Raw genomic sequence first — 18008 nt, 5'->3', positions numbered from 1 at the left:
CAAAAGCAAGTTGTACAAGCAGCCTTAAACTTGAGGGAGGAGAAAATTTTACCTAAGTCTCAGGGTGCTTCAATCTCTTAGGAAGGAATATGGATCATCATCATTCAAATCAGCAAACGTAGACCTCTACAGCGTGAGCAGCCGCAAGGTTTAGTTGTCAAATTAGGAAGAAATCTGTAAGGAAGATACTTCTGGGTAGAAAGAGCATTATACCTAAAGAAAGGGAAAGGGGTGTGCCACTTCCAAAGTGCTGCTGGGCAACAGCCAATTGTGAGATTACGGCCAAAGACCAGGCTACCTCTTCCCTGCCACCACCTAAAGCCCCAGGTCAAAAATGGGGGCAGAGTTCCCATTCATTTGACTAACAAAGGGAGGTGTCAAGTTACACCTCTCCCTCTTTCTCCTAAAACATGTAAAGGCTTAGAAAAGAGTCCCCCAAAAATCCAAAGGAAAAGGTACACATCCTACCCAAGCATGGGTGTGACTGAAGTTGTTCAGGGCAGGGCTAACAGCTTTACAAAATTTGTGCAGCACTGAAGGATCTATGCAAAGCAATGGCAAACATTTTCCATCTATTTAACAATACTTTCTAAGTAGAACTTTTAAAGGGAATTTAAAAAAACTCAGACTGTCAGTTCTGGAGTGCTTGAGCTTTTAGACTACTTCCAGAAAGTACAGAGAGCATCATTAATTTATCTTTAAATTCTTTCAGTGTTGTGGAGGGCAATGTTTTATACAAAATACACATTTAATAATGTTTCCTAAACAAAGAATTTGAAGGGATAATGAAACAAAGAAACAAACAAGAAAAAGCTAGGACAATTACAAACTATCTCCTGAAAGGAAATAACATGTTCTGAAGGCTGGTCAAGGATGCAAAGTATCTTAGCCAGATACTTAAATGTGGTGACTTTCCTTGACTGAATATGGAGGAACACAAAATCTTCCATGAAGAATTAGCAACACTGCAAACTAATTTATAACTTTTCATGCTAGGCTACCTCTCACAACCTAGAAAGGTAAGCTCCTCCGAGTGGCAACCTATGCGAAACTAGGAAGTTTTCAGTCTATAAGTATAAAAAGCATGTTCTATCTCCTAAGACAAAATGCAGCAGTCCTTAGAGTTGATAAAAAGACTTTAATTATAATGCACAGCCAAAGTTGTCTATATGACAAAATTTGGAAAAAGATATTTTTTTTCTTACTATCTCCCTTTAAGGTAAAAAGAAGATAATCTTACTATTTCTACTTTACAGACACAAAAACTAGGATTCTAAAAAGCTCAAAACATCCAGCTCAGTGAGACCACCAAATAGGCCTTATCTTACTCTAGTGAGATACATCCACAAGCTTAATGAAGTCTTCCACTGTCGTTCCAGTACTAGAACATGTGGATGACATCTTCAACACTGAAATCTACTTCACTTGGGTTATTTCAGCTCAGGGAAGACTACAGCATATTGTAAAAGAAAAAAATAATAAAAAGAAAAAAATTATGTTTTGATATGACCATAACCTTCCAATCCAGTAAGTGAAAAAGAATAAGGTACAGAACACTGTATAGATTATGCTATCATTTTTATAGAAAATTATTGAAAAATGATATGCAGAGAAACTTGAATAGGCATTAAAAATCTCTGTAAAGACTCATAAAAAGTGAGTATCATGGATTTTTCTCAGAGGAGGGGAAACAAATAGCTAGGACAGTGGTGGAAGGGAGATTTTTAAAACTTTTACCCTTTTATACTTTTAGAATTTTGAACTGTGACTATATTAACTATTCAATAAGTTAAAATAACATTTAAAAATGAAAAAAAATTATTATAAAAGATGAGATGACAAAGACTGAAAACAGAACAAATAATACTAATTGTCACACACAAAAGAAATGGAGTTTTGTGCACTTTATTTAACAAATTTAGGCCATAAACTTAAATCTTCTAAATACTATATGTATGTATTCCAGAGGAATGATAGGAAATGTTTTTCCATGGCTTCTTCATAAAACCCTGTCATCTTCTCCTTTTTACATTAGGATTATATCTGCAAAGAAAGCAACAGAGTTAAGTAATATCTAGATAAATGATAGCACTCCTTTCACTTTTCAAGTTAAAGGGCTTTCAAAATATAGACCCACTTTGGCAAACAGAATGAGAATTTTATCCTTAGGATCAGATATTAAGCACTGACATTTTTACTGTCATTTATCCTTTTGATGTTGCTTTGATGATACTTGGTAAAAGTAAAAAATCATCAAAAAATCCTGTAAAAGCATTAAATTAATGAAAACAACAATTTAAAAATTAATACATGTTTTTATACTTCCTCCAGGATGGCTGCAAACAGACCTCTCCACTCCTAAATTAAATTACATCATTTTCACAAAAGAGCATAATGAACCTAAAATATAAATTACATTATAAATTCTTCTCCTATGGCAATTAAACAAATGTAGTCACGCAACTATTCTCATCTGACTATACTTATGAAAATTCAGCACCATTTGTCAACAATTTCATCAATGATTCATACTGTCAATAATGAAATTAAAGAATCAAATTGGCTACAAAACAGACTAAAAAATACAGTATTTCTTAGGAAAATGTTATTCTCCCCTAGCCAGTGTCTACCTACAATACTATATTTTATGAGTATTTGAGAGCTAATAATTATAAAGTTTGTTGGGCGTACAGGAACGCTGAAAATGTTAAATCAGAATTAAATTATAATCATCCTTTATATCTCCTCTAACCTGCCCACAAAAACCTGCTTTGAAACTCTAATTCAGCTTCTTATTTTCACGTATGTACCAAATAAAACTAACAAATGGTCTGGTATTTTACTTGTCTTATTTCAAAACCCATTCATTCGTAATTCTACTCAGAGCTGAAAATCTCACAAATTTATCTGCCAAATTCACCCAGGTAAGGAACCTTCTTTTGCCTAAATACCCCATATAAATTTTTAATATCTTGCGATACAGCACAAGTGAATTAAGCCCAAACCTTGAAGCTATAAACCCCATTAAGAGGTGCTCAAGTAGTAAAAAGAAATACATATATTAAAAATAAGACAAAATATTCTTTAGGTGGAGGTACTAAGTGTCTATTTCTAAGGACATAAGAAACAAATATTTAAACTCTATCAATAGAACTGCATTTTATATACAAAGATTCACCAGAAAGCTAAAATTAAACTTTACCTGAAGAGTTCATCCGCAAGAGAGTCTTCTTTTGCATGCTGATTCTGCACCTGTCAAAATTAACACAGTTTCAAACATTTGCTCAGTGATGAATACACAGTTAATGAAACTGCCATGCTGGGTGATCACATCCCAGAGGTTACCAGGTCTGTAAGTTTTTGCCTCTATGACTTCTTGCCCATTTAACAGATCCATTCAGTTCTCACTTCATGCCAAGATTATTACAAAAGTCCTCTAATTAAACAACTTTCTCCAGCCAATCTCCTCTCAAAGGCAACCAACATACATATTGCTAGCTTGTTGAGTTTTTAAGCATTTTTTTTCCAGCAGAACTCTTTCACTAAATGTAATTTCGTAGTTTGGAGATCATACCACTGATGAAGGGGCTGAGAGGGCAATATTTACCTCACCTTCAACCAGAGCAGCTCTATAGGTAAACTGGCTCTCTTTCTCACAGTCCCAAATCAGAGCTCAGAAGTTGCTGCTGAATCACCTCACCCACAAAATAACTGCAAACACTAACTCACCAGACTCCTAAAGCACCTTTGAGAGTTAGGACTAGAAATACCCTGTGCTGGGTGCATCTTCCTAAAGTCCAGCTATGATCCTATCATGCGCCATTCAAAACCCTTCAATGATTTCTCCCACCTACCAAAGAAAACATAAACTTTTGAGTCTGACCCTTAAATGGGAAAGGCTCTTCATAATCTGGTTCCATTCTACTTTCTCAATCGCTTCTCACCCTCCTCTTCATGAACCCTGTATGCCAGTTAAACTCAATGATACAAAAAGATAAAACAAAAACAAAACAAACAAAAAACCAGACTCACCTCCTAACAAATATACTGGGACCCTCTCTGCTTTTGTTAATGTTTCTCCCTCTACCCAGAAAATTACCTCCTTTTCCTCCTCTTTCCACATCTGACCATCTTTCAAGGTGCATTCACTCAGTAATTATTTAGTACCTACTATGTGTCAAGGAACGTGTTCTTTACCTCTTTAACCATGGCTTTTTGATCCTCTTCATTTAAAAGTAAGTCTAGGAAGAACTCCCACAAAACTTTAGCTATGTGACTCCTAGATGCTTATCAATTTCTACCTTCTGTTATAATTATTTATATCACATCACTAAAAAACTGTAAGTTCTCTGAATGCAGATACTGTTTGTTTACTGTAAGTAATTTACAGTTGTGTATTCCCAGATACTATCTTAAAACTGTTTCTAAAAAAAAAACTCATTTAATCTTCATACACTATTATCCCAATTGTAACCAATAAGGGGACAGAGATTTAGGTTAAGTAAGCTGTAGAAAATCAAAAAGCTGTCTGGGATTGACCAGGTCTACTTGAATATGAGCACCAGGATATTAACCAGGCTATTGTTACACTGCTTCTGAGTCTTTGGAAAGGGCCTAGAAGAAGATTTGAAGGGATTCAAACTTATAGAATGATTTTCTATTCATACAGTGAAATGTCAAAATGAAATTACATCTTTTTACATTTTCTAATAAGTATAGCAGAACACAGGCACATGATTTTCACAAAGCAGTTGCCAAAAAAGCTGCTGGTGTCATTTTCCTGAATATTCTTAAAGGTTTCCTAGTAATAGGTGCTAATTTTAAAATTTAATAAAGAAAAATCAGCTTTATCTTATATATCTTAGTAAAATCATTAAGTAAAATGGTATTAAAAAACAAATCCTCCTATTACTGGCATTTTTCAGTGGCTTGGGAGAACTACAAATCAAAGTCTTCTAAATTCAAATCAGGTTGGGTAGAGTTCAAAGAGTTATTATGTTTAATGCACAAAATAAAAATATCCTATATTCTAAGAAAGTACAGAAACTAAGTGATCATGAAAACTAAGACTGGTCTGCAGCAAAAGAAGAGAAAGAAGGGCTGAAAAGGAACATAAGGCAGGGAATACAGAAGAGTAGCTAGAGCAAGCCTAGGGAAATGAAACATCAAGACAGTAGCACATTTATACACAGAAGCTGTAGCCATGAGGAAGAACAAAGTCAACTCTATCATCTTAGAAAGCAAATCCTACCTAGACCACCTAAAATTGCTGGAGCAAAAAAAGGAGAGATTTGGCAGAATAAATCTAGAACACAGCCTCTCTACTAATGCTAATGAAATAAAGACAGAAAAAAAAGTCAGCAGCTGCACCATCATTCTGTCAACTCCTCCGCATCCAAGAACAAATAACACTTGACAGCTATAACTAATCAAGAAGAGCATAACCCCATGCCATAGACTTCAAACAGGTGGCTGTGCAAAGAACCAACAGATTAACGGAACGGATTCCTAACACTCCCCCAACTCATTAAAAGGTGCTGCAGAACTGTCCAAACCTGAGAATTCTTACTAGTAATGCAAACTTGGGAAAAAGCAGCCTGAGCAGGAAAGAGAAAACAACTGCTGGCGGACTGCTGGCAGGGGACTAATGGCATGGAGAGGTGAATAAGCGGGACTGACACTGACCAAAGGCATAAACTCCAGGCATTCCAGACAGATTAGGCAAATAACCTAGGTTATTATCTTCTGGGATAAGATACACTTCCTGGTATATATTTAATTCTAGTCCCAAGAAAGAGCTGCACATAGCTTTACCTGAGCCCCTCCCGCCCACCGCTTTCCTCAATTCAATATTTTCAGGCAAGAGAAACTAGATGGGACATGCAATGTGTCTCTGACTGAACATGTTGTCATACTGACAGTATAGAGGCATCAGAATAATTCTGTTCTTTACAAGTAAGCTAAGAAGGGTAGGAGTGATTTCAACTACATTCAATTTCTGCCTCACAAACTGGTTTTAGAATGTAATCCCTGCATAAGATGTCATATGATGCTTCACACAGCAAACAATATCTGGACAGGGTATTTTACTTTAAATAGCTGCAAGATGAAAGAAAACAGCAAAGCCACTCCGCATTCAGATGGGAAAAAAGAGAGAGAGACTGGAATAGCACATGTAAAAGAGAGTTAAACTAGTCTGCAAAGAAATAATAACCCATGAATAAAAAATAAATAAAATTAGTAAGAACATGAAAGCAATAAAATAACAAAAAAGTTAAATGATAGAAAAAACACAATGAAATGAAATGGGAATGAATGCTAAGTAAACAAACTGAGAACTCTAATAACACCATTTCAGAATTTAAATAAATGAGAAAGAGCTAACACTGTTTCTACTATAGTAAATGCTTTATTAAGTAGTATCTTATATAATTCTCACAAAAAGCTTGTGAAATGGAGGTACTATTATTGTTCCCATTCTGCAGAGGAAACAGAGGCATAAATAAGTAATTTTCTCAAGGTCACATAACAGCTGGTGAGAAATAGAACAGACACAACTGAAATTTGAATTTCTAACATAGTGAAAGAGCTTAAGAAAGGCACAATGAATGTAGAAGTAATATACGTGAAAGGCAAAGGTGATTTAATAAAGGAGAGTTATGTTTTAAATGCAGAGAATTCAGCAAACATAAAAATGTTTTTAAAGATGCAACAGAAAAATTTCTTGAAATAAAAAAGAACTGCATCTACAAATTAAAATAGTATACTGTATTCCAGGAAAACTGAAGGGAGAATGATCAACACTGAGATATATTCTGATTGTTACTGACTTTCAAGCCTAAGAAGGAATACTGTAGGCATGCAAGTCACCTAAAAAAGAGGAAAAAAGGGACTGGCATGAGGTGGGGGTGGAGAAATGGAGGAATCACAAATAATTTCCTCACTCTCTACAGCAAGGACCCAACAAACAGTATCTAAAATCAAAATACGCAGTTTGAAACAAATACTGATTCTAACCTGATAGTGTTTTTCTTATTTAGGGATCTCAGGAAATATTTGGAAGGAAGAAACATTTACACGAATTCAGCAATGCTGTCAGTTTTACTTCTTTCCATCAATCTCTCCCCCTCCCTTCCTACACAATCCCTGCCTCCACTCCTCAATAAAGAGATGTCTGGAACATTATGCATTTAAAGTTTAAATAGGTAATTAGGATTTTAACTTCTTCATTCTTTTGTGTACTACCATAATTATTTGGAATGCACATTTATAAAATAAAGCCAATTATTCTTTCAAAAAAGAGAGAAGTAAAAGATGGTACCTCCATTCTTCCATTTTCTGACAGTAAATAATCCTGACAACCCTGTTTTTCTGAGTGACCTAACAATTTTTTGATTAAAAAAAAGCACGTTTAAAAACAAATTTTTGAATACTACATTAAACCCACAATAAAGCAAAATATCAATCCTGAGATGTTACCAAGTACCAATGCCAGCTTTTGCCCTGCCCTGTGACGATCTTCAAGCCACAAAAAACCCAGGCTCTCCTTTGATGTCTGTCTGGGAAATGAGCATCATGAAAGAAAACTCAAGATAGGAAATAGAATAAAAGACTTCAGCACTAACAGATGAAAGAGGAACAAACTCTACAACACAATAGGAGACAGCAAAGAAGAAACTTGCCTGTCTTGACCCTGACACAGGGTGAAAGAAAGAAAGAAAAAATCTCACTAAGTTTATAATGACAAGCTAACCTTCAATCAAGCTTTTTGTCCAAATACATGTTAACTATCCAAATGATCCAAAAACATCACAAAGTAGTCTCATATCGGTAGAAGACTGGCAGACACAAACATATCTTTTCTGGAAGAAATAAATGTAAGACTTAAGTCCTAATTTCATATATCCAGTTTCAAGGAAAATGAGCAGTTCACATTCAAAGATCACAAAATATGTACTTAGAAACAAGGAACCATAAGAGAGAACTAGATTAAACAGATGAACACTTTAGGTATTGGTATCATTAGGAAAACAATACAAAAGAGGAGCTTTAAATAAAATAGCAGGGAACAAAATTTAGAATAAATGAAACAGACTTTCAGAAATGAAAAAATGCAATAGGTTGAATGAAAACTCAATGGATGAATGAAATACCAACCAGACAGATCTACAGAGAGAAGTACTACACTGGAAGACAATCTGAAGAAATTACTAAAAGTACAATGCAAAGAAACAAAGCAGTGAAATATACAGAAAGGAGCTAAGATACACTAAGGAGAAAGTGGGATTTAACTTATGTCACATCAGAGTGCAAGAAAGAGATACCACTCCTAACCCCTAATTACGAACAGCCCTACTTCAAACAGCCTGTTGAGATGACCAAAGGAGCCCACCTTTGGGTTCCAGTCGCACTGGATAATCAGGCAACAGAACATTAAGATGAAGACCTTCTAACTTCAGATACGGACTCTGATTATCTCTCAATTCAATGGTCATGTGTTTCTGGATCCTTAACTTCCATGTAGTACTTCTATATTAAAATGCTCCTCACTTCAATGAATTTTTATTAAACTTTCCAGTTTAGAGAAAGGAAGGGGTTGAAAGAATTACGGATCCGGTCGACAGTCTTGGTATAAAACATACACTAGGACTCAAAGCACCCAGGGAGAAAGTAAAAGATGCATATTTTTGTATTCTTCCCTGTGAGTTTTCATTATAGCAGTTTATAAATATTTACATGTAGCTGATCTCTGTAAAACAAGGAGTGTTTGGAAACTGCATTCTAATACAGAGAGCTGTAAAGCAGTTCATGTTTGCCCAAAAGAGCAATGCTATAACCGAGGTTTGGGCTCCTGAGGCTTAGGCAGCATATTAGTTGTAGATATGATCAATAAATACAGAAGTCCCTTAACAAAGGATTAATCTCCAAAATATACAAGCAGCTCATGAAGCTTAATACCAAAAAACCAAATAACCCAATCCACAAATGGACGGAAGACCTAGATAGACATTTCTCCAAAGAAGACATACAGATGGCCAACAAACACATGAAAATATGCTCAACATCACTTATCATCAGAGAAATGCAAGTCAAAGCCACAATGAGGTATCACCTCACACCAGTCAGAATGGCCATCAGCAAAAAATCTAGAAACAATAAATGTTGGAGAGGGCGTGGAGAAAAAGGAACTCTCCTGAACTGTTGGTGGGAATGTAAGCTGGTACAGCTGCTACGGAAAACAGTTTAGAGGTTCCTTAAAAAACTACAAATAGAACTACCATACGACCCAGTAACTCCACTCCTGGGCATACACCCAGAGAAAACCATAATTCAAAAAGAAACATGTACCATAATGTTTATTGCAGCACTATTTACAATATCCAGGACATGGAAGCAACCTAAATGCCCATCAACAAATGAATGGATAAAGAAGATGTGGCATATATATACAATGGAATATTACTCAGCCATAAAAAGGAATGAAATGGAGCTATATGTAATGAGGTGGATAGACCTAGAGTCTGTCATACAGAGTGAAGTAAGCCAGAAAGAGAAAAACAAATATTGTATGCTACCTCATATATACGGAATCTAAAAAAAAAAAAAAAGGTACTGATGAACCCAGTGACAGGACAAGAATAAGGATGCAGATGCAGAGAATGGACTGAAGGACACGGGGTTGGGGGGGGGCAGGGGGCTAAGGGGAATCTGGGACGAAGTGAGAGAGTAGCATAGACATATATATACTACCAACTGTAAAACAGATATCTAGTGGGAAGTTGCTGTATAACAAAGGGAGATCAATTTGATGATGGGTGATGCCTTAGAGGGCCGGGACAGGGAGAGTGGGGGGGAGTCGTGGGAGGGGATATTGGTGTACCTCATAAGCTGGTACAAGAGTGCAGAGCAATTATATTCCAATAAAGAGCTTAAAAAAAAATAAATATAGAAGCCACTTAAAGAAGTGTTATGGGAAAGGTACAAATTAATCTTAATGTTCTGTAGCTCAAGAATTTTTCTGAGTGAATAACCTTAGGTCACTTATCTTAAGTTTAGTTTTAAGAAGAATCTGTTCTAAGGAAATTACAAGGGGTCAAAATACAAACTAAACAAGTTACTTGGTCTTACTTCCTACTAACCTCCATTTCCTGCCTCAACCACTCTTCTAATTCCGTATTCTTTCGAGCATGATGAGCTATTAGATCTGATCCTCCAATGATGTGTGGAAGTTTTCCTGCTCCAGGAAATGTGACCTGTTAAACAGTAAACCCTGTTAAATGCACTAAAAAATTAAGACAATCATTTAAAGAAAAAAAAACAAAAGCTTAAAAACACCCCAAAGATTGTAAATCACATATAACACAGGTAATAAATATGTTTATATATTATAAATGAAAATGAGTGTAAGAGAGGAAACAAAGCTGTTTCACTGATTTGAATACATACATAAAAACTCAAATTCTTTCACCGGAGGCAATCCAGTTAAACTTTTTTTTATTGACTATTATTGCTTTTTGTTTGGTAATTTCATTAATTAAAAAATTAGTATGTCTTTTGAATTTTGACTTAACAAAGATTTTGTAATGCGATATTGAACATGAAGTAACCATGCAGTAAGAAGAATGCCCCATGCTGTTCATGAGCCACAGCTGTGGGGTGGAAAAGAGTGAAGTGGGTGCCATGTAAGTGGGAGATATTTTCCAATGTCCACTCTAAGAGATTCTTCCTGTTAAATGGAATTTAGAACCCTTTAATAACATTATAATACTCTAAGTGATTCTAAAGTCATAGGCAGAAAACTAATTTAACTGAAAAGTGTTAACAGTAGCTCACATTAGAGAGAAAAAGCTACAACACCTTGTAGTCAGAGCAAGTATCATATATAGATCATGTTCCAGACAAAAGGAGTCTTCTACAGAATCACTTTTGAAAACATTACTATTTTCTGATCAAATGCATAAGCAAAACCTAGCAGTCAGTAGCAGTACTGAGCAAGAAGCAGGCATCCCAGAATAGACAACAAAAAGAATACAGACTGGATCAGAAATATTCTTTTAACCGTACTGATAAAATACCTTATCAGTTCCTATAGGAGGAGGAACTCAGGTCTGATATTCAGTATACATATTTATATTTTGTTTTATACACACATGTAATAATAAATGCTTAGTTTTCATTATTAAATGTGCTCAGTTATTTTGAACAAATCTGTTATCTTCACAAAGTCCTGAGTTAAAGAACCTCTTCAGGTAGTCACAGATCAATAGTAGAAGTAGGAGGACCTGGGAATACCCTGGCAGTCCAGTGGTTAGCACCTCATGCATTCACCAAAGAGGACATGGGTTTGATTCCTGGTCTGCAAACTAAGATCCCACAAGCTGTACTGCACAGCCAAAAGACAAAAACAACAACAACAACAACAACAACAAAAAGCCCCTAGGAGGACCCTGTCAATATAGCCAAAAGACTGTTGCTTAAGGTAAACAAGAAAACAGCATCCTTTAAAGAATTCAACCTTAATAAAGTTTGTTTTATATATTTGCTTAAGTGTCAGTTTATGTGCTTACTAGAGTAATTTTTTAACTATTTTAAGCAGAAGAAATAGCATCAGTTTTCAACATAAACTGCTTCTATCACTATTTAGCATATTTTAAAAAATGTTTCAAACACTGGCCTCTTGTGATATTTTAGTTAAAAGAATACATACCTTTTTGAACTTCTTGAAATTCTTTCGCTCACCATAATCATTATTTACACTGGATGCATTTCTGGAGGTAGAGTTACGAACCACCAGTGACCTAAATTCAGTCAGCAACACCTTCCTTGGAAGCATCTCCCCATCATCCTGAAGTTCATCATTGTTCTTAAATGGTGTTAAGATGAACAGAAGAAATCAGAAGGAAAAGGAATATTACTTGTCATTTAGGAGTTTACAGAAAAAAATTCAAATACCTGAAAAAACAGTAAAAAAAAAAAAAAAAAAAGGTTTATTTCTGGCACCTGAACTTTGTATCTGAAATCAAATCATATCTATTTCAAAACCAGAAAATTACTCAAGTACTATTCTGGGCACACCACCTCACTAACTGAAAGCCATGTTTTTATTCCAAATTAATAGTTATTAAATCACCCTGAAGATTCCTTCCTGTTGTTGGAAGAGATTCTTTATGTCATTTACTATTAACTAACTAGCTAGTTACATGTCCACATTCTTACAGCTGCTCAAGGCTGACCATCTTAGTTTTTTAAACTGCTTTACTATGTATCCATTTGGAAGTTGCTAACAGGACTAAGATAAAGAGAGTCAGGGAGAGAAGAAAAAAGGGAAAAGTCAAAAGAAAAGGTTCATGTGACAGTGACAGAATATAATCAGGAACTCTAATAAAATAACAATGACATAATACTTTTGTATTTTGTTTTAGAGTTTACAAATATTTCATATCCATTACTCTAATTGGTATAAACAACTCCTGTTGCAGAAGTGTCAACCTGATTTTATAGACAAAAGACTTGAGGTTCACAAATGTGAAATGACTTATTCAAGGTCACATATCTATGGAGTAGAGGCTTTGTCCATACTCTTTTTGCTATACCATGGTTATAATATGATCTATCCATTTCCAGAGGAAGCATAATTATGAAACAGACCAAAATTATAGAAAGAGAATCAATTAATCCTAAGAATGTAGACTGACAGAAATTGATGAAATAATGGTTCATATAAGCCAAATCTTTACAAAAATAAAATAAAAATTCCTCACAAATAGTCCTTTAGTTGACCAGAGTGATTCTTTCTTGAGCTCACACTTCTTCCCAATTTCACTTTCTTGCTAAAGAAATAAAAAATATTGTTCATAGAGTTTTAAGATGGTACCTTTCTGAAAACCTTAGAGATATTCATGTTCTTGACCCACTTATTTGACTTTCAAGAATTTTTCCTAGAGAAACTATGAGATGAGAATAGAAAGATATGTAGAAAAAGACTCTGTAGTATGAACTGAGTAAAGAACAAGAAGCAATCTAAGTTAATATGTTATATACTTAAAGAATATTTATGAGAAATAATCATAATACAAATGAATTCAAAATGGTTATAAAATTGCATTAACATTTGAGTCCAATTTTAAAAATAAGATTTAAAAAAGAAAATGCCAAAATATTAACTGGTTATCTGCAGATGGTATGATTATCAACAAACTGTTATATTTTCCTTTATTTTTCATATTTCTACATGATCATGTATTACTTCTACGATAAAAAATAAAAACAAACTTTTAAAGAAGTCTAAATTTATTTAGAATTGAATGTTAAATCACCCTTAATCCAAGAAGTTATTTTAATTGTTCAAGATATTTATCTGTAATAAAATGGAGACTGCCTTGTATAAAATCATACTATCCTTCATATTCATATATCCAGACCACATACTAGATGAAAGTATATTTACACAGACAGCTTTCTAATACTTTCAATAAAAACTATAATCCCTTTGGATACAATAGGGGGGCACATCATTTTACATAAAAGTTTCAATGATTCAGTAATAAAAATTCAGAAATTTTTTAATAATAAGGAAGTTGGAAAGAAAAACCAAAATGTACTCTGTGCTTGCTTAGGGACTACAGAAAATTAATGTTATGTATCAGTAGTAAGATTAAAAATTTCTATTCCAAGCCTACCATGTATGCTTTTACTGAGTATTTTCACATACATCACCTACTGGAAGCTATTACAGCAAGCAGAACATTTTCCCCATCCTGTCCTACTCCCTCAAAGTTGCTCACCCCCTTGAGCAAGTTTTCATTTCCCATCTCAGAGAATCACACTACAACCTACCCAGACCCTTGGACTGTAAGCTTAGGAATTTTCCTATACTCTTTCCTCTCTCCTCATTTCTCATATTGAGTCAATCACCAAGTCCTAGAGATTCTATCTCCTAAAGCCCTGTCAAACATCCTCTCAGAATGCCTTTCATGTTAGCATGCCCAATGCTTAGAATAAACAAACAAACAAACAAACAAACAAACAAACGGATAGTCGGAAAAATCTGACAAAGGAACAGCCAAAGGAACAGGGTGGACCTTGTGTTTTTGTCTCAGTTGTCAAAACCTAGCTCAGTCACTTTGGCAAGTTACTTAACTCCCAACTGTCAGTTTCCAAATGTGTTCAATGTGTATAGGACTACTTCACTGCAGGTTGCTGTAAAGAGCATGATGGTATCCAGTAAGCGGCAGGTATTAACTGTCAGGCTTTCAAAGATGCTATGGTTGTAAGAGAAGAGTAAACCTTAGAATAGAAGAGTGGAAACAGGTGACAAAGAGATATTCTGTAGATAGTGGGTGCTGTTAAGAGGAGGAATGTTGACAAGGATGTGGAGTTATGTTTGCCTTTTATAGAGACTGGGAAATTGAAAGTAAGGCCAAGAGTCTGACATTGCTATCATTTACATCAGGATAAACTCCTAGCCAGGGGTATCTAGCCAATAGCTTTCTATTTCAGCTTATATAAAATCTTACAGACATGCTAGAATCCATGTTTAATCCCCAAATAAAAAAAAAGTTAGTTCTACCAACATATTTTAGAAAATGCTCTTCTGATATACAGCTAAGGAGTCCAATGCCAAAGAGAAGTATCACATCTTTGCCTTCTTAAAACTGAAAGAATTTTTTTAAATGAAATATTAAGAAATATTTTTTCTAATAAACATTTTTGTAGCTAGAAAAATTAACTGTAATTCTTTCAATCCATGAGAATCCACAAGGACTTTAAGACAAAAAATTCTTAAAACAGTAAAAACGAAAGAATTCAAAATAATTTCACTGAGTAAGGTTGATGAATTGTATCAATATCAATTTCTTGGTTGTAATATACTGAAGTTCTGCAAGATGTTACAATTAGGGGAAATAGTGTGAAAGGTATATGGAATCTTTCTGCATAATTTCTTACAACTCCATGTGAATCAGCAATTATTTCAAAATAAAAAGTTAAAAAAAATTATCTTACACTGATAGCAAAATTACTTTTGTTAACAAGGTTCTTACTAAAAAAGTACAGTGCTAAGATAGTGATTTAACTTTAGTATATCCAGAAGTGTCATAATCAAGTTGCTATTCACTCTCCAAAAGTCTACTACAACATATTTATGTTGTACCATATTTTTATTCAGAATGTCATGAATTCTAAAATAGTAAAATAAGGACAAAGGAATTATACTGCAGAATCATAGAGCAAAGTAAAATAACTATATTCCCTGATTTCATTATATAACAGATAAACCTTGGCATTAAATGAAAGGTCTTTCCAGGTCCACAAAAAACTGTTTAATGGTTCTCATACCACTGGTGGGTATATGGTGCTCACTTCTTCTCTCTCCCAGTCTGGGCTCTAATGCCCAATTCCTTGGGTGATACGAGCCCTGGGAGAATGTGTGGTCAAAAGCACTCAGGAATTAATTAGCAGCAGATAGCAATGACCAAAGCATTCTGTGACTAAAATTACAACTTTGCCAGACAGAGCTGTGGCCACTGCAAGTAGTGGATCAATTTGGGATAGAATTTAAGAAAAAGAAAAAAAGGCTATTTTAGAAAAGATATAAACTATGAAAAAGGACAAGAAGATTAGAGAAAAAAAAAAAAGAACACATCAGGAAAAATTAGAAATAATATAGGAGGATAGGGTCCCACAAGGCAAAGGTATTTCCAAAGGCGTGGCCAAACTAATATAAATAGGGCCTAATTTTCTAAAGACTAAACACTTATTAAGTACTAGCCTGCACACAGATTCTGGAACAGTCTGGAGTTGAGATGACAATGAAAACCCAGAATGTAAGATGAATAAACATATCTAGTAAACGTACCTTTATAAAGAGATACAAATTTATTAAATTTACGAAATCATCCCTTGGATTTCACCAAATGCCATATTAAACTAACTTCCCTAGTTCTCCACTACAGTGGAAACTGCTACAGAAGTGACTTATAAGGTATATAAACCACTTGGTTCAATTAATCTTTTCTGTACCATGATAACCAATCTTAAATCTTTGATAATAAAGGACTCCTCTGTCTCTGAAGTTCTCAATTTGGCTAAAAGATATTTCAGTATCCATTCTCTTTCTTCCATATTAATATAACTCTAATAAGTTTGTTAGGGACAGCGATGTACTAAGTTTAAAACATTTCCCAGACTCTCCTGTAGATTGAGGGTAAGGGTTGGGGTTGGCAGAGACCATGACTAAAAATCCTGGCCAACGACAAAAGTTATCAAGTGGGGTTTCTGAGAAAGCTCCTTAGAATGTGGAACTCAAGCGGAAAGGCCTTTACCCTGTTCCCTCTCCATCCTGTTCTTCCTCATAGGCAAGATGACCTGATGGCCAGAGGTGCCATCTTGCAGAGCAAAAACACAGACACCTTGGAAACTAATACCATGGAACTGTCAAGTAGCTTTGGTTACCTACCTCTGGGCATCTTTTATAGGGAAAAAACACAACAACCCCATCCTATTTAAGCCACTGATTTTAGAATTTTTAAAGACAGCAGAAGGAATTCTTAACTAATATAACAAGGGAACTTTTTCTGGGAAGAAAACGATGTGCTAAATCAGGATCTCTGGGGCTCTGGTCTGGGAGTCCCTGTTTTTAAAAAGCTCACCAGGTGATTCTGATGCAGCTGGTCCACAAAACGGCATTAAGTACTTACTCATAAGAAATAACAAACAAAGAGGATTTTCTCTCTCATACGAAGATGACAGCATATGGGCTAAACAGGACATATATTTTGATTTTTCAATAGTAGTTATAGTTATATACAGTGCTTGATAGATACTTGGTTCTCAACAAATACTTACCAAATCATCACATCTGTGCTCTCACCTGAGGTAACTAGTTTACAAATAGTAGGCGACTTGATGCATAAAATACGAAATAATCTAAGAGTTTTCTTAGACCAAAATGGGTAAGACAAATTACCAACACCCATGAAGAGAGGACAGAACATAAAAGATAAAAACGAAAATTAAAAATCCCTAGTGATGCTATACATGTTCTAGCCTAAAAATTTATTTAGTAGATACTTTGTTTTACTAACTTTCTTCATCTCTCTGTGCCTGTTTACTCTTTACAGCACCTCTTATACTTCCCACCATGGCCAAATGTCTGATATAATAGTACAGCCTGGAAATCTATAAAAACAATCATGAATAATAGTTTTATTTGTTGTCATTTATTATATATCATCAAAGAATCACTGTATTTTTAACATTTACCTTATCAACCAACAAATTCCTATACTTAATACTAGATGTAGAAGATACTAATTTTTTTCCTTTAGTAAACATTACAACCTCTCATACTTTCAATACAAATATCTAAAGTACTTTTTTAACATTCTAAGTTCCTATTTACGATACTTCTCATTAAAAAAATGTTACTTACAGAGATTTTGTTAGTTTCTGGTACTGCTTCATCATTAGAAATGCCATTTGTTTCTATATCCAATTTTGGCCTTTTTCTAATATTGACATCTTCCTCTTGTTTTTGAACTTTCACTTCAACTTCTAAATCTGGTGCTGTGTTCTTGAATAACTGTTCTAGTACCTCATCTTCTATAGCTAAATCATCAATTTCTTTTCTTTTTTCTGATATTAGCTTTTCTGTAGAAAGAGATTTATTAGCAGATTTTTTCACAGTGGATTTGAAATCTGTATCTGCATATGAATTATCTGTTTTTTTCCCCACAGGCTCATTCTGACACAGATGCTGCTCCTTACTGTTCCATATTGAAGATGTAGTAGGTTGTGTTTGTTCTAAAAGAGAACAAGACATTTCTATCCTTGCCGATTTGGATAAAGACATTTCTTGATTTTCTTCATCCCTTTCCCTTAGGTTCAAAAAAGGAGAGAAGAAAACAAAAACAGAAAATGAACACAGCTAAATAATTTTTAGTTCAGCAATATTCACCCCCTTCTTCATTTAACTGACAATATTCTTGATTTTACTGGCTAACAATCTA

At 34.6% G+C, this 18008-nt stretch overlaps 1 protein-coding gene across 5 annotated transcripts in view; it reads right to left on the bottom strand.

The window, feature by feature from the left end:
- Nucleotides 1-1445: 1445 nt before the first annotated feature.
- Nucleotides 1446-18008, bottom strand: part of NBN (nibrin) — a 46172-nt gene continuing 29609 nt past the window's right edge. For 3 of the 5 annotated variants that reach the window (XM_057735443.1, XM_057735446.1, XM_057735447.1), the window contains 5 exons: nt 17432-17876; nt 11708-11863; nt 10140-10253; nt 3203-3252; nt 1600-2043 (listed from right to left, as the gene is read on the bottom strand). In XM_057735443.1, the coding sequence (XP_057591426.1) occupies nt 2013-2043; nt 3203-3252; nt 10140-10253; nt 11708-11863; nt 17432-17876 (796 nt within the window). In that variant the 3' untranslated portion in view covers nt 1600-2012. Of the gene's footprint in view, nt 2044-3202; nt 3253-10139; nt 10254-11707; nt 11864-12761; nt 12831-17431; nt 17877-18008 lie in introns of all 5 variants that reach the window. The other 2 variants (XM_057735448.1, XM_057735445.1) reach the window with 2 other exon arrangements.

This window comes from Hippopotamus amphibius, chromosome 5, assembly GCF_030028045.1.
Source record: "Hippopotamus amphibius kiboko isolate mHipAmp2 chromosome 5, mHipAmp2.hap2, whole genome shotgun sequence".
In the NCBI taxonomy this organism is placed as follows: Eukaryota; Metazoa; Chordata; class Mammalia; order Artiodactyla; family Hippopotamidae; genus Hippopotamus; species Hippopotamus amphibius.
This window is presented reverse-complemented; position numbering and strand designations above follow the sequence as displayed.